General features: G+C 20.6%; 1 protein-coding gene across 1 annotated transcript; it reads right to left on the reverse strand.

Moving 5' to 3' along the window:
* Nucleotides 1-2,180: 2,180 nt before the first annotated feature.
* Nucleotides 2,181-2,708, reverse strand: LOC128952584 (uncharacterized). The gene is made up of 2 exons (XM_054297999.1): nt 2,655-2,708; nt 2,181-2,558 (listed from the first exon to the last, which is right to left on the reverse strand). The coding sequence occupies exons 1-2, from the start codon at nt 2,706-2,708 to the stop codon at nt 2,181-2,183; spliced, it is 432 nt and encodes a 143-aa protein (XP_054153974.1).
* Nucleotides 2,709-15,750: the final 13,042 nt, after the last annotated feature.

Here is a 15,750-nt window from a genome sequence, read left to right on the forward strand (position 1 = left end):
TTTTAATTTATTTGTTTTTAATGTAGACGCATTGGTTTTCATTTTCATGAAAAATGTTAGATCTAACTCTTATATTATCAGGTGTGTTTTGGTCAAAATCCAATAATAAATAACTGAAAGGTTTGTTTTTTGTTGCATCAATATAAGAGTCATATATAAACTTTGGATTACTGCTATCAATTTGATTACTTAATATTTTGACAGAAAGTGTTTCCCTTGGATTACTCATTAAAATAACATATGTGGAATTAGTTGAAATATCACGCATATATTTATTTTTAGGAAATAAATTTTGTATTAACAATATAACTGTTATATTTTTATGATGTGATAATTTAGTAAATAAATCACTTATAAATAAATCATTGCCTACAGTATGCATGTTATCATCAATTATTAATAAATTATTTTCGTTAGAATCAAACATTTCAATATTGCTTTTATCAAAAGTATTAACTTTTTTAATATTTATTCCATGAACATTGTTTATTATAGGAAAACCTTGTCCAGAATAATATACAATTTTGTCAAAATAAAATCCAAATAATTCATACATGTTATTTAACATTTTACAAACAAATTCAGTTTTTCCCGAACCCGATGGACCATAGATAATAAATCTTCTCGGGTGTTTAAATGTTGCATCATATGTTGCCATTACAAATTTTAAAATATTAATATTTAGTATTAATTAATATTACACTATATATTTATTAATGTACTTGAATTTAGTTATAAATAAAGAAACTTTTTAAAATTTTGTTTTAGTTAATATTCGTTTATTATGGCTTTTCTTTCACCAAGTTTCAATGATTTAAAAATTATTATATGTTCTAATGGTTTCAAAATTGATTGTGAATTTATTTTAAGAGAAATTGGATTTTGTTTTAACAATATAAGTGGAAGTGTACCATTTAATTGTCGTATAAATCGAAATAAAATTGATGTTTCAAATCAATATTTAATTGACTACCTTGAAAATGAATTTCATGGATTAAAATTCAACAAAAAGTTTGAGTATGGATTATCAGCAAGTGAATTTGTTCCTGTTATTAAAGCAATATATCATTTAAATTCCAATACTAAAGCAAAGTATATTGGAATAACTAAAAATGATGAAGGGATTAAAGGACTATTATATAAAGCAGGATTTGGTCATTTAATTATTGAAATTGATAACATTGATGTTCTCAAAATTTGTGATAAAACTATTCCTACTGATGGAGAGTTAATGGTTATTCAACAAAATGATATAAGTATTCAACCTTGTAATATTCATGATAGACTTAAATCTATCTATAAACCTCTCTGCGCAAAAACTAAAGCTGAATATTTGTATAAATTATTAAACGACAATAAATCGGATTTAACTCAAGGCCAAGTTTTATATTAATATAAATAGTTGAAAAATTTTATTTTAAATCATTAATAATGAAGCCATTGAATAATGATATACCTTCTTTGAATAATCTTTATAAATCTGATAGTGTTAAACAAACTATATATAGTATTTTAAGTGAAGAATTTGACTACGTTTTTGATTCTCTATTAAATGATGCTAAATGCATCAAATCATCATTAGTTAAAGAAATAATTCGCAATAAAATTGACATTAAAGAAATGTATATTCAATATGGATTCCCTATGGAAAACTTGAAACAATTAAAAATTATATTGGATACAATTAAAGAATGGAAGACTAATGAAGATTGTGACAATGTATTTACCAATAATTGGGATAATGAGGTATATAATTCTAAAACTAATACTAATAACAACTAATTTTTAGTATTTTATAGGAATAAAAGAATTGTTCAAATAATCATCATTTGTTGGCACATATTATAATCAACTAGAAAAAACTTATTTTAATATTATTTGTACTGTACTTAATTTAATTAATAATTAAAAAAATAAAAATGTTTTAATTTAATTTTTTTTTATTTTTTAAAATAAAATAATTACAATATTGAAAATATATATATATAAAATTATATAATGATATATTTTTTTTAATAAATTGGATATATATAGTTTATTTAAAATTTAACAATGATTAAATAATAGTATAAACATTATAATCTATTAAATATATAAAATAAAAATAGTTTTAAAAATTAAAATTAATAAACGTTATTATAATAAAATAAAAATATTAATAATATTTAAAATAAAATGTATTATTTTCCAGTAGAACCAAATCCTTTGTCAGCTCTTTGTGTTTGTTTAAAAGTTGCATTAAACATTGTCACTTTTTTCAATGGTAATATAATAATTTGTGCAATTTTATCTCCATGAATATAGGCAAAATTATTAATGCTATTATTAATCAATAGCACTTTTATTTCACCAGTATAATCTGAATCGATGACACCAGCTCCTATATCTATACCCTTTAATGCCATTGAACTTCGTGCACATATTTGCCCATAACATCCATTCGGAATTTGCATTTTTACACCAGTTGAAATTAATTTTCTTTCATTTTGTTGCAATACTCCTACATCATTTGCATACAGATCATAACCTGCACTCTGTTCACTTCCTTTTGTTGGTATCTTTCCATCATTTATTAAGTTAATTTTCAATTGTTCATCTAAACAAAAAATAATCTTTATAATATTTAAGATTAACAACTAAATATATAATCTTACCATTCGGTACAATACATTTTGGAAGTGAAGATATACATTCAAATGATCGTTCATTATAATATTTAATATCTGCAACTATTGCATTGGCTAATAAAAGATCTTTTCTAAACATGTAATTGTCTAAAACATTTTCGTTAATTATTTCTATCTTAATATAAGTATCATTATTATCAACCCAAAAGCAACGCATAATTAAATTTACATTTTTTAATTCAATTATATCAAAAAATTTTCCAGCTGAAAATTTTGGTATATCATAATTGTTTTTAATCTTAATAATACATCTATTCATTGGCTCAATTATATAATCAAACAAAGGTATTATATTAATAATACCAAAAGATGACAATTTAATTAAACTTTTTTGAATATTATCTTGGGTAATGGGTAGAGATTTTTCAGTTATATAGGCTCCATTAATTATGTTATTAGAAATTTTTGCCACAGAATTCATATTTAATAACTGGTTTAATTGTTGTGGAGAAGTTATTTTTTTAATAACTATTTTGCTAAATTTTTCTAGAGATAATGGGGGAGTTGATGATGATGATGATGATGATGTTGATGCTATCTGATCGTTTAAATGAATTGATGAATTTTGAGATGTATCTATAAAAATTATAAATAAGATTTATAATGACCAAACGGAAGACAATTCACACCATCATCTAAAATGAATGATTTGTCGTCAAAAGGTTGTAATACAAATTTTTGTAATTGAACAGATTTCAAATTATGATTTTTAGATTCAATTTTGTTCATCGTCGTATTAAAATATTTTTCTTCATTTAAAACATTTATGTAATGATTATGTGTCATATAATTATTTATAATATATTTTTTTACACCTTTAGCCACACGTTTATTCATAACTTCATCATATTTAATAGAATATAATTTACTTTTTAATCCAATAAATTCATTTACTGGTTTTTCTCCATATTCTGATTTTAAATATCCAATCATTTTTTGATGTTTGTCATTATATAAACTATGATTTTTTGAAAAATTTGAGTAATCCATTATAGGTGAGAAATATTTTTTCAAATCTTCATAATAGTCGTTAGTTTTAATTTCATAAACTAAACTGTCCGTATCTGTATATAATAATTTTATTTTATTATTATAATGATTTTTAAAAACTTTGTAATGCATAGAATACATGTAATATTTAGAAAGTTCTAAAACGGAAAATCCAATAAATATTGGTTTATCTAAAGTTACATTTGTCTTATTCATTTTAATCAAAGCAGAGTTCTCAGTTAGAATCTGTGCAGTATTAAAATTTAATTTTTGAATATATTTATTTGCTTGTTTCCAATTTAAAGCAAATTTTATATCTATATGTTTTCTTTTGTCTTCAATACTTTTACCAAATACAGAATTATTCATTAATTTATACAAATCTTTTTCAAAATCATTTGTTGCAATTTTTCTAAGATTTGTATTTATTGATATATAAGATTTTAAAAAATCGCTTTGATAAAACCCTATTCCGCGGTGAATTTTTTTATTTTTAATCCTAATTCCAAATACAGTTTTAAATTTTTAAAATGAATAATATATTTAGTTTTATCATAAAATGTTAATAATAATTTTTCCGTAGCTGATCGATTATATCCATACATTTTAAGATCTTTCAATAAATTGTGTTGATAATCACTTAATAAATTGTTTGTAATTTTTAATTTTTCTGGAGCAAGTGGAAAATCATGTTTGTCATGTAAATTTGAAGGATATTCTAAGTCACATTCTAAAATATATCCTTTGTCACCATTTGTTTCAATAGTATTCCAATTTATACTGTTAAGAGTAGTAATGTCAACCCAATTAAAATTTTTTAAAGGTAATTTTTCGCTAAGACTTTTACCATATAGATTATTTACATCTAAATGAGTTAAAAAGATAGTGTCGTTTTTATCATCAAAATTTTTACAATATTTATTATTAGCAATTGAATGTCTTTTAAAGACATTACAAATTCCTCCTCTTATTCCTTGTTCAATAAACATGTACATGTCAATATCTTGCATTAGTTCAATTTCTATTTTTGTTAATTTTAAAGCGGCGGCCCACGCCAAACCAGGTATAGAATAAAAATGACAAGGTTCAAGTTCATATTTATCAAATATCATTTTTCTAAAAGTTTGAAAAATATCACATAGTAAAGCTGTATCCAATAAACAATAGAAATCATGATATTCTCCCAAATTTTTAATTTTCATTATTTTCCAAATTTTTTTAGCAAAATTGTAATCTTCAACACTGATTGATGTATCATTTAATTTAGAATAAAATTTTTCAATTGTTGGTAACTCTGGTTCATCAAATTTTTCCCAACTATCCATGTATTCATATGGATATACTCCTTTTTTAAATAACATTCCAATAAAGTCATTATTAATTTTATTACAAAATATTTGTTTAGTTATCGAAAAATTATTATTTGAAGATTTTAAATTTTTTACTAATACATCTAAACTTTCACTTAAAAATTGGCACGAATCAAGTACTTTTATATTATCCAAAGATATTGAAATAAATTTTTCTATAGATTGTGGTATAACAGTACAGCTTTTAAAATAATTTGATTGTAAACTTGCTATTATAAAATGCGAGTCGTAATTTTTTAAATTGTGAAAAAATAAAGGTATTTTATAAGGTAGTTTGAATCTTATGTTACACATTTTATGAGCAGATCCTCTATATTTTCCAGTTAAATGATCATGATCATAAACCTTATCTTCAGGTTTAATATAGTTTTTACATAAAAAACAAATAGTTGATAAATGATGTTCTTTTAATTCAGAATCAGTAATTATCATTGAATTTTCTTGAACTAATTCAGCATTTATTTGTGTTGAAATTAAAGATAATGTATTTAAAAAATGATTCATACAGTTTTTTCCTCTGTAAACTTTATAAAAGTAAATTTCATTTTGATTTTTTATAACAATAATAGAGTAACCACAAGCGACATGTTGAGCTGTTTGTTTAGTTTTTTTATTAAGTTGCGATTTTTCTTTTACTAATAAAGATTCAAAATCAGCATACATTACATATGGAAATTTATACATATACTCATAGTGTTCAAATTTCATAGTTGGTTTTTTTGACATTTTGACAGTAAGAGGTTTAAAGTGTAAACAATTTTTATAATGTTCGTTTAATTTAATTTTAGTTAAAAATCCATTTAAGCAATTAGAACAGAAATGTCGATAATTTGCTTGCATACTTCCACACAGTCTATTGAAATTTTTAATATAATAGAAATGATTATTATACAACAATAATTTAATAGAATGCTTTGCTTTATGTTTTGATATATAAAGTGGTACAATTGATTCTTCATAAGTTGAAATTTTTTCCCAAGTATAAATATTTATACGAATATTTAGATGTTTATTATTAATTTCAAATTTTTTAATAGATTTTAAATTTAATGGGAATTTTAAATTTTTCAAATTTATATATTTTAAAAATGGTTTAAGTTGAGATAAACGTTCTAAATGAGGACTTTTTTTATTATTAAACTTATAATAATTATTAGCAATAAATCCTAATACAGACCAAATAAAACATTTTTTATCATTAGTTTTTATTGAAATAATTGCACGTTTTCTTAACACATGATCAGGTAGTTTAGTAGTTTCACAACCCCCTTTTAGTGGATTGTATTTAGCTATTCGTACATCTAATCTGTCTATTTCATTTATTATCCAACCGCTACCAAGTGATTCAAATGTATTAATTTTATTATCAAAATAATTTATTAGTCGATTTATTATATATTTATTTTTATAATATTTATTTATTATAAAATTATCACTTGTAAAATAACTTATTGTATAACTTCTAACGCCAGCAGTTTCTTTATAAAATGTACATTGCAAACAAAATTGAATTTTTGTTGATACAAATTTTTCCAAGACATAATCAATTAATCTTTTAATATCATATTGATATTTTAAGAAAAAGTCTTCACTGTTTTTGTAATCTTCAACTGGATATAGTTCATATTGTTGAAGAAAATGTTTGAAAGCATGTTTTGATAATTTGAAGTTTAGATTTTCTGGTAATTTTAGTTTACTTATATTTCCTGATCCAGTTTGGGTAAATTCTATTAATTTATGTTTAATAAACGAAAACATAGTATAAAATAGAATGCCACAAAGTAAACAATTTATCGGCATTGTAATATTTGAGTTTTTAAAACAATTATCATAATGTTTCCTCACTTCGCTATAATGACTTATTTCTGATAAACATATTTGACATCTAGTACTTGATATGATTTTATTATGGTGAGCAAGTCTTTGATGATGTATATATAACCGATGTGAAGAAAAACTTTCATTACAGTCATTGCAATTGAATTGTATAGTTGACTCCTCCATAATGTCTAAATAAAATGAAAATAAAAATAATTAATTTTTACTTAATTATACTAAATATTTTTATAATATTTAGTTGTTTTCAATATATTTATAAAATATTAGATGAAATTAAATCTCAAAAGCAGATAGATTATATAATAAAAGATGAAATTGATAATTGTTATTTATCAGTTCATACAATAATTAATTTAAATGCATCTATATTATGGAATGAAACCGAATCAAAGTTTATTTGGCAGAGCAAATTTCCAGACAATAATATACATTCATATATCTCAAGTTACACGAAACCATATTTACTAGAACTAATTCAAAACAGTACAAAAGATTGTATATGCTGTAATTAAAATTTATTTTTTAAAAAACTATATTTTTTATTTAAAACTATTTTATTATTGTAACACTATATAATTTAAAATTTTTATTAAATTAAATAATTTTTAAAAATTAAATACATTTAGTAATATATTAATTATTATAAAAAATTAATACTTTGTTATAAATATATTTTTTAATTAGTTATCTGTACTATTTTAATAACTTGTAAAAAATGAATTTTGATATTTATAAATAATAAACAAAATATAAATTTTAAATTTTATAATAAAATGCAAATTAATATTAATATATTAATTAATAATATAAAATCGTCAGCAACATCGTGCTACTACAATATAAAAATAATTAATAACATAATAGTAGCACGATTGATGTTACTGTCTCCAATAGACAAATTTTATTATAGCCAAACAGTTAAAATAAAAATATATTAATAATATTAATATAATTAATAATATAAATATTTTTAGTAATATTAATATATTTAATAATATTAATATATTTAATAATATTAATATATTTAATAATATTAATATATTTAATAATTTTAATATATTTAATAATTTGAATAATATATACGGTTAACGGTACCAAACGGTTAAAATAAAAATATTTTAATAATATTAATATAATAAATTATATTAATATAATTAATAATATTAATATTTTTAGTAATAATAATATATTTAATAATATAAATATTTTAATAATATTAATATATTTAATAATATTAATAACTTTAATAATATTAATATATTTAATAATATTAATATATTTAATAATATTAATAACTTTAATAATATTAATATATTTAATAATATTAATATATTTAATAATATTAATAACTTTAATAATATTAATATATTTAATAATATTAATATATTTAATAATATTAATATATTTAATAATATTAATATATTTAATAATATTAATATATTTAATAATATTAATATATTTAATAATATTAATATACTTAATAATATTAATATATTTAATAATATTAATATATTTAATAATATTAATATATTTAATAATATTAATATATTTAATAATATTAATAATATTAATATATTTAATATTTTGAATAATATATATATATATATATATATATAATTAATAATATAAATAATACTAAAAATATAAATATTATTAATAATATATTTATATTTAAAAATATAAATTATACTGAAAATATTTTTTATTAAATCAAAATTTTTAAAATATAAATATAAATAATATAAATACAATTTAAAAAATTATTACAAATACTATATAACTAAAAATTATGTTTTATGCTAACCTTCCAGCAACTGTTATCGAAACAGATCATAGTTATTAATAATTGTTTTAAACTATAATTGTCACATTGGAACTATGCCATTAGTAGACTAAGTTTAAATAGCTTTATTAATAACATTTGTCTGGATTAGAAAAACAAATGTTTTTTACAGCAATACTGTTTATTAATTATAAACAGTTATAAATAAACATAATTTTTTTAGTTACAATTAGTCAGCTCTTCTAATTGAACTAGTGTTTATAAATTAAACAGTTAAAGTAAATTAAAATAATAATAAAACAAATGCATCAAATATTTATTTAAAATTTTATAAGCAATAAAATACAAAGTTGATTAAATAAGTTTTAAAATACATAAAATAATTGATTATAATATTTATATAATAAAATAAAAATTTGATTAAATAAGTTTTAAAATACATAAAATTATTGATTAAAATATTTATATAATAAAATAAAAATTTGATTAAATAAGTTTTTAAAATACATAAAATAATTGATTATAACATTTATATAATATAGTATAATAATAAGTTTGATTAAAATATAACATTATTAATAATTAATAAAATATATTAACATTACAAAATTATAAATTTATGTATAACATAATTGACAATTAACATTTTACATGCAATTTTAATGAAATTTATGTATTAAGACATAATAAGCTTTTTAACTTTGAGCTGAAAGTTAAAAAATACTCAATTTTGTAACTTTTTTACATAGATTTTTTAGGGCAACTTTTACAACTTTTACATTTGCACATGCATTCCATTTGTACATCAATGCCTTTGAGTTCTGCGAAATGTTTTAATACACGTATAGCAAATGGGATTTTTATTTCATCCATTCTGAACCGTTGGCTACCTCTTTTGATTTTATTATCCATTTTAGAATAGTAGTAATTTAAGAAAACTACTTTACCTTTAGTATTTAATCCAAATCCATTGAAATCTAAAATAAAATATGTTACAAATTGAAAAAATAATTTTAAAAAAATATATTTACCTGATCTGTTAAGAGAAATGAACTTTTCGTCATCTTTATCCACAGTGCCAGTGTTCTCGACAATATCAAAATTGTCCTCATTGTCAATCTCTGCGCTTGTAATAACCTTCTGTTTTTTTGGTACAGGTTTAGTTGCCTTTGAAGTGGACTGTTTTGTTGCACGCTTTTTACCCTTTGGTTCAACCAAAACTATGGGTGCATCAGACCCCTGACTTGAGTCAGAATCGCTACCCTCCAAATTCTCATTTGATACAAATTCACGAGATTTTTGAGACATCTGTAACACAAAAATAATTAAAACATTTATCAAAGTTAAATACTCCACTTACTTTTGACTGTATATAACTCAGTATATTACTTTGTTATCTGTAGTACAAGTAAGTTTTGTCTTTAACTACAAACGCTAAAAACGATTATGATTTCAAAAAATGATTTTACTGCGCTTTTATACTCATAAATTGAGGAAAAACTTGTTAAAATAAAAATAATTACATTTGGGCGTTAGCTACATTTTGACAAGCATAACCAAAGTATTAGGGGGACAAATTTTTTAAAATTATATATATGAATATATAAATAAATTTAAAATAAAAATATATAATTTTTTTTTTTAAAAAAAAATTAAAAGAAAAAATTAAAAAATACACAAATTTTATGTTATATCTATTAATCCATATTAGATAATTTAAAAATTCTTTCGAATATTTTTACATATTATTATTATTAAATTGATTCAATAATAATATTTTTTAAAAATACTAAATATTTTGAGAAAAATAAAAAAACGTAATTTTTTGTGTGCGTGTATGATTTTATAGTCGTAATTTTTGAACGGTAAGCAGTAACAAAAATCTGATTTCATAATTGAAATCTAGAGTAAAAATCCTATAAAATTGATACCTCACACGATACCTAGGTCTCATCATAGACCCTAGGGCCCATTTTTTTTTTTTTTTTAATTTTTTTTTTCGAAAATATTAACCCACCTAAGACTTAATATAAACTCATTTAGACCTTAAATAAAGATTTTAGCATTTTTTAGTGTATTTTAGATAAATTTTAATATTTAATTTTCAATTTACCCCCCTGTAGACACTTTGGTTGTTGTTAAAACACCCAAAGTCAAAACTACACCCAAAGTCGAGCCACACCTGAACGACTATTTTTTATTTTTGTGTAAAAACCGAGGCACACCCGATTTAATTGCAATTAGAAGGTGAAATTTTCTGTATATATATCGCAAGTTTAGTTAAATAAATTTATCATTTAGTTTTACAACTACTTTTGTATAACTTTTTAATATTAATAATATTAATAACTATGCCTAAAGTTAATAAAACTAAACTTCATTCATGTGATTGCTGGTACAACAGAAAACCACTTCCAAACTGGCCGTCTCCATCAAATGGTATGTATTACTAAATAATTATATATATTTAAATAATTTTGTTATATTATATTAATATTTTTTTTATTTTTCAATAGTTTGCGAAAACAATAAGGTGTATAAATGCTCCCTATGTGGATACGAGGATTGGATCATATCTGCTGTCAAAACGCACATCGTTCGAAGACATTCAAAACAAGTTCAAAAGCATTTCGATGAATTTGGTGACGTCAGAAAATTTGTTGAAGTTTGGGACCTGAAGACGGAAGCGGTGGACGACAATATTAACTTGGATTAATTTTTGTATTTTTTTATAACTTAATATTGTCTTTAAATTAATAAAATTAATTTTATTTTCAAAATTGATGTGTATTTTTTCTTAAAAAACTGGTCAAAGGAGGTAAGTGTTAAAACCTAGACAACAACTGTTGACTATTGGGTGTCGACAACAGTTTGACGGCTTTAGTCGTATAATAAATATTTGTTAAACTATTTGTTTTGATATTAAATTGATTTTTATAAAACCAATCATCAAATTTAGTACTTAATATAAATAATGAATTTATTAATTTATATCTAATTAATAATTTTTTTAGTTTATGTTTTTTACTAAATAATATCGATTTAATAGTTGAATTGATTAAAAAATTATCATTGAATACAAGTAATGATCTTAATTTTGTCGGTAATTTATTTATAATAAAAATTCTTAATGTTATTTGTCTTTCCGGACAATCAATATATGATCCATCAGTAAACCAAAAACGACAATCAATTAGACATTCATAGATTTTTTGTCTAAATTTTTGTCTAATTTTAATATTTATAATTTTTTCATAACTATTAATATGTTTATAAATATGATTTAAATCTTTATCGAAGTCAACATTAGATAATGGGATAATAAATCGTTTTGTAGGTATAATAGTAATAGAAATTATTGGTAGTCTTATATTGTGTTGAAATTTTATTTGTGTTATTGTTTGATAAGTTTTATAAATTGAATAAATCGACAATAAATGCCAACACATTAGTAGAAAACATATTAGAAATATTAAATTTTTAATATAATAATAAGTTTTGATATTATTAAGATAATAAATATTAAATTTTATTTTAGTTGATAATCTATAGATTTTTTTAGTAAATTTCTTTTTTAATAAAAACATTATTGATATTATCAATGTATAACAACTGTATCCCCAAAACATACTCATAAGTCCTCCCAATTCACACCAATAGGCTATTGACGACATCGCTGGTGAATGTATTACATTTAAAAAGTGATAATTATTAATTTTAATTGTAAAATGTTTTATTGTATTATTAGGAATATATAACGCTTTCAAATCAACAATTTTACGATAAATATTATACGTATAATAATTGCAATCGGGTTTGCATTTTGTATGTAATTGAAAAATATTATTTTGTATAATACAATTATTATTATTATTAATATTATTACTAATATTCTTATAATAATTATGAATAGATATAATTGATGATTGATTTTCAATAAGATATTGAGTCCAATAGTAATTATAATTACATTTTCTATACTCTCTATCAGTCATTACATTTAACATGCATTCAGTTCGGGATTTTGGTTGAAGTATTAGTCGTCCATCAGTTGATTGTTTGTCGCCATCACTGATATCATAGTTATGGCAATCAGTCTTATAGGGAAACGGCAGATATTGTTGAAGATTTGTATTTATCATATAATAATATATTTTGTTTTCATTAATTATATCTAAGTGTTTCTGGAAATGTGTGGGTGTATTACTTGGGCTAACTAATAGCTTTAATGGTAAACCATTAAATAAATTTATAAATATATGTGTATCATCAAATTGTAGATCAAATGGATTAATCATTGTATAGTTACCCTGATACAATATAGTTATACATGGTTTACCCGTATAACTAAAGCGCATATAGTTTTTATCATAAAAATTATTACACGAATCGGAATTTATTTTACATTCAAAAAAGTTTTTAAACGTATCATTACTTTCAGATAACCAATTGATCCACTGATGAACACTAGTAGTGGTCGTCAAACACAGTGTTATCGATGGCATAGCTTTCGTATCAAACACAGTATCAGTGGATTTATTGAAATACAATTCACTGTTTGTTTCGTAACTAAAGTATTTAATTGTATGCAAAACTATTTTATAGTTAAATAATATCCACAATAATAATTTAACAATGATTTTCATTTTTAAAAAAATAATTATTCTATAATATTATACTAAAATAGAAATTTGAATTAAATGAAAATCTTTAATAATTATATATATCAATTGACTTTAATATAGGATTTAAGACTAACTAACAGTGTTTTTTATATTTATATTTGTTATTTTATTTACAAAATTTTAATTGTCACTAATAGTAACTTATAAAATATTTATAGTTAAATATCATTCAATATCTGTATACTATATATATATATATATATATATTAAATATATTATAAATCTAAATTAGAATTTAGAAAATATGTCAATTAAATAATTATATATAAAATTTAATTACTATTTTAATAATTAAACAATATATTATAGTAATTCATATAATTTTTATTTATTATTTATAATTGGATTAGTTGTTTAATATTTTATTGTTTGACATCATTGGATACTTTTAGGATAATTACTAGGATATCAATTCAAATGTGACTAAAATAATCTTTTAAATCTTTTAAAAAAACTTAATTATCAAATTAATTATTTTATTTTTTTCATTATAATTTTTGTATTGTAATTTATGGTTGTAAATTAGTTTTAAAGTAAATCAAAATTTTTAACTTATTCATTATATTATTACTATAAATTTTTATTATATAATAAACACATTTAAAAAAAACTTTTAGTAAAAACAACTACAAAAATACTTTAATTAATAATTTAAAAGACTAGATTTTATATAATAATATTAATAAATAATTAATTTTATTGATTATATAATTAGGAAAAAATACCAGTAAATATTATTTGTACTTGTTGAAATACTATAGTCAACAATATTAATCAACAAACATATGTCATTAAAAATAAATTATTTAATTACAATTTGTACCAGTGTCATATAAACAAGTAGTATAAAACAATATAGTATTTAATAAAAAATGTAATTATTAGGCTTTCCAATTGAAGTTATTTAAGTTACATAATAATAATAATAATATTATAATTGATATGTGAATATATCATGTAAAAAATAAATATGTTTTTAAAAAAATTATATCTAAAAATTGGCTGAAATTTTGTGAAAAAATTTTATGAAAATTATGTCTATATTTTATTTTACTAATATTTATTAGTGACTTAAAACTATAATAGTTTATTAATCACTTTTGAATTGATATCCTAGTAATTATCCCAAAAAATATCTAAATTTCAAACAATAAAATATTAAACAATTAGTACAATTATAAATAAAATAATAAAATAATATGAATTACTTTAATATAGTGTTTAATTATTAAAATAGTAATTAAATTTTATATATAATTATATAATTGACATATTTTCTAAATTCTAATTTATTTAATATATATATATATATAATTTATATTATTATTTGTTATTTTTTTGAAAAAATCCAATTGTCACTAATAGTAACTTATAAAATATTTATAGTTAACTATCATTAAATATCTGTATATATACAGTATACAGTTATTGAATGATATTTAACTATAAATATTTTATAAGTTACTATTAGAGACAATTGAATTTTTTTCAAAAAAAAATAACAAATATAAATATAAAAACTGTTTGTTAATGTCTTAAATCGTATATTAACTTCAGTTGATATACTTATTAAATATTTCATTAATTTCAAATTTTAGTATAATATTATATAATAATTATTAAAAAAATGAAAATCATTGTTAAATTATTATTGTGGATATTATTTAACTATAAAATAGTTTTGCATACAATTAAATATTTTAGTTACGAAACAAACAGTGAATTGTATTTCAATAAATCTGTTGATATGTTTGATGCGAAAGCTATGCCATCGATAACACTGTGTTTGACGACTACTACTAGTGTTCATCAGTGGATCAATTGGTTATCTAAAAGTAATGATACGTTTAAAAACTTTATTGAATGTTTCATAAATGACAAATCGTGTAATAATTTTTATGATAAAAACTATTTGCGCTTTAGTTATACGGGTAAACCATGTATAACTATATTGTACCAGGGTAACTATACAATGATTGATCCAATTGATCTACAATATGAGAATACATTTATAGATATTTATTTATATAATGGTTTGCCATTAAAACTATTACTGAGCCCAAGTAATACACCCACACATTTCCAGAAACATTTGGATATAATTAATGAAAACAAAATATATTATTATTATATGATAAATACAAATCTTCAACAATACCTACCGTTTCCCTATCAGACTGATTGCCAATACTATGATAACAACATCGATGGCGACAAACAATCAACTGATGGACGACTAATACTTCAACCAAAATCCCGAACTGAATGCATGTTAAATGTAATGACTGATAGAGAGTATAGAAAATGTAATTATAATTACTATTGGACTCAATATCTCATTGAAAATCAATCATCAATTATATCTATTCATAATTATTATAAGAATATTAGTAATA

This window comes from Oppia nitens, unplaced genomic scaffold, assembly GCF_028296485.1.
Source record: "Oppia nitens isolate AA-2021 unplaced genomic scaffold, nextdenovo-longstitch-racon4-pilon3 scaffold1_pilon_pilon_pilon, whole genome shotgun sequence".
In the NCBI taxonomy this organism is placed as follows: Eukaryota; Metazoa; Arthropoda; class Arachnida; order Sarcoptiformes; family Oppiidae; genus Oppia; species Oppia nitens.

What these genes read in the sequence shown, in the direction of transcription:
- LOC128952584 (XM_054297999.1), bottom strand. Translation starts at nt 2,708, where the DNA reads ATGAACGATCATTTGAATGTATATCTTCACTTCCAAAATGTATTGTAC. An exon ending in AAAATGTATTGTACCGAATG is followed by an intron (nt 2,559 to 2,654) that starts GTAAGATTATAT and finishes AATGATGGAAAG; the next exon opens with ATACCAACAAAAGGAAGTGA.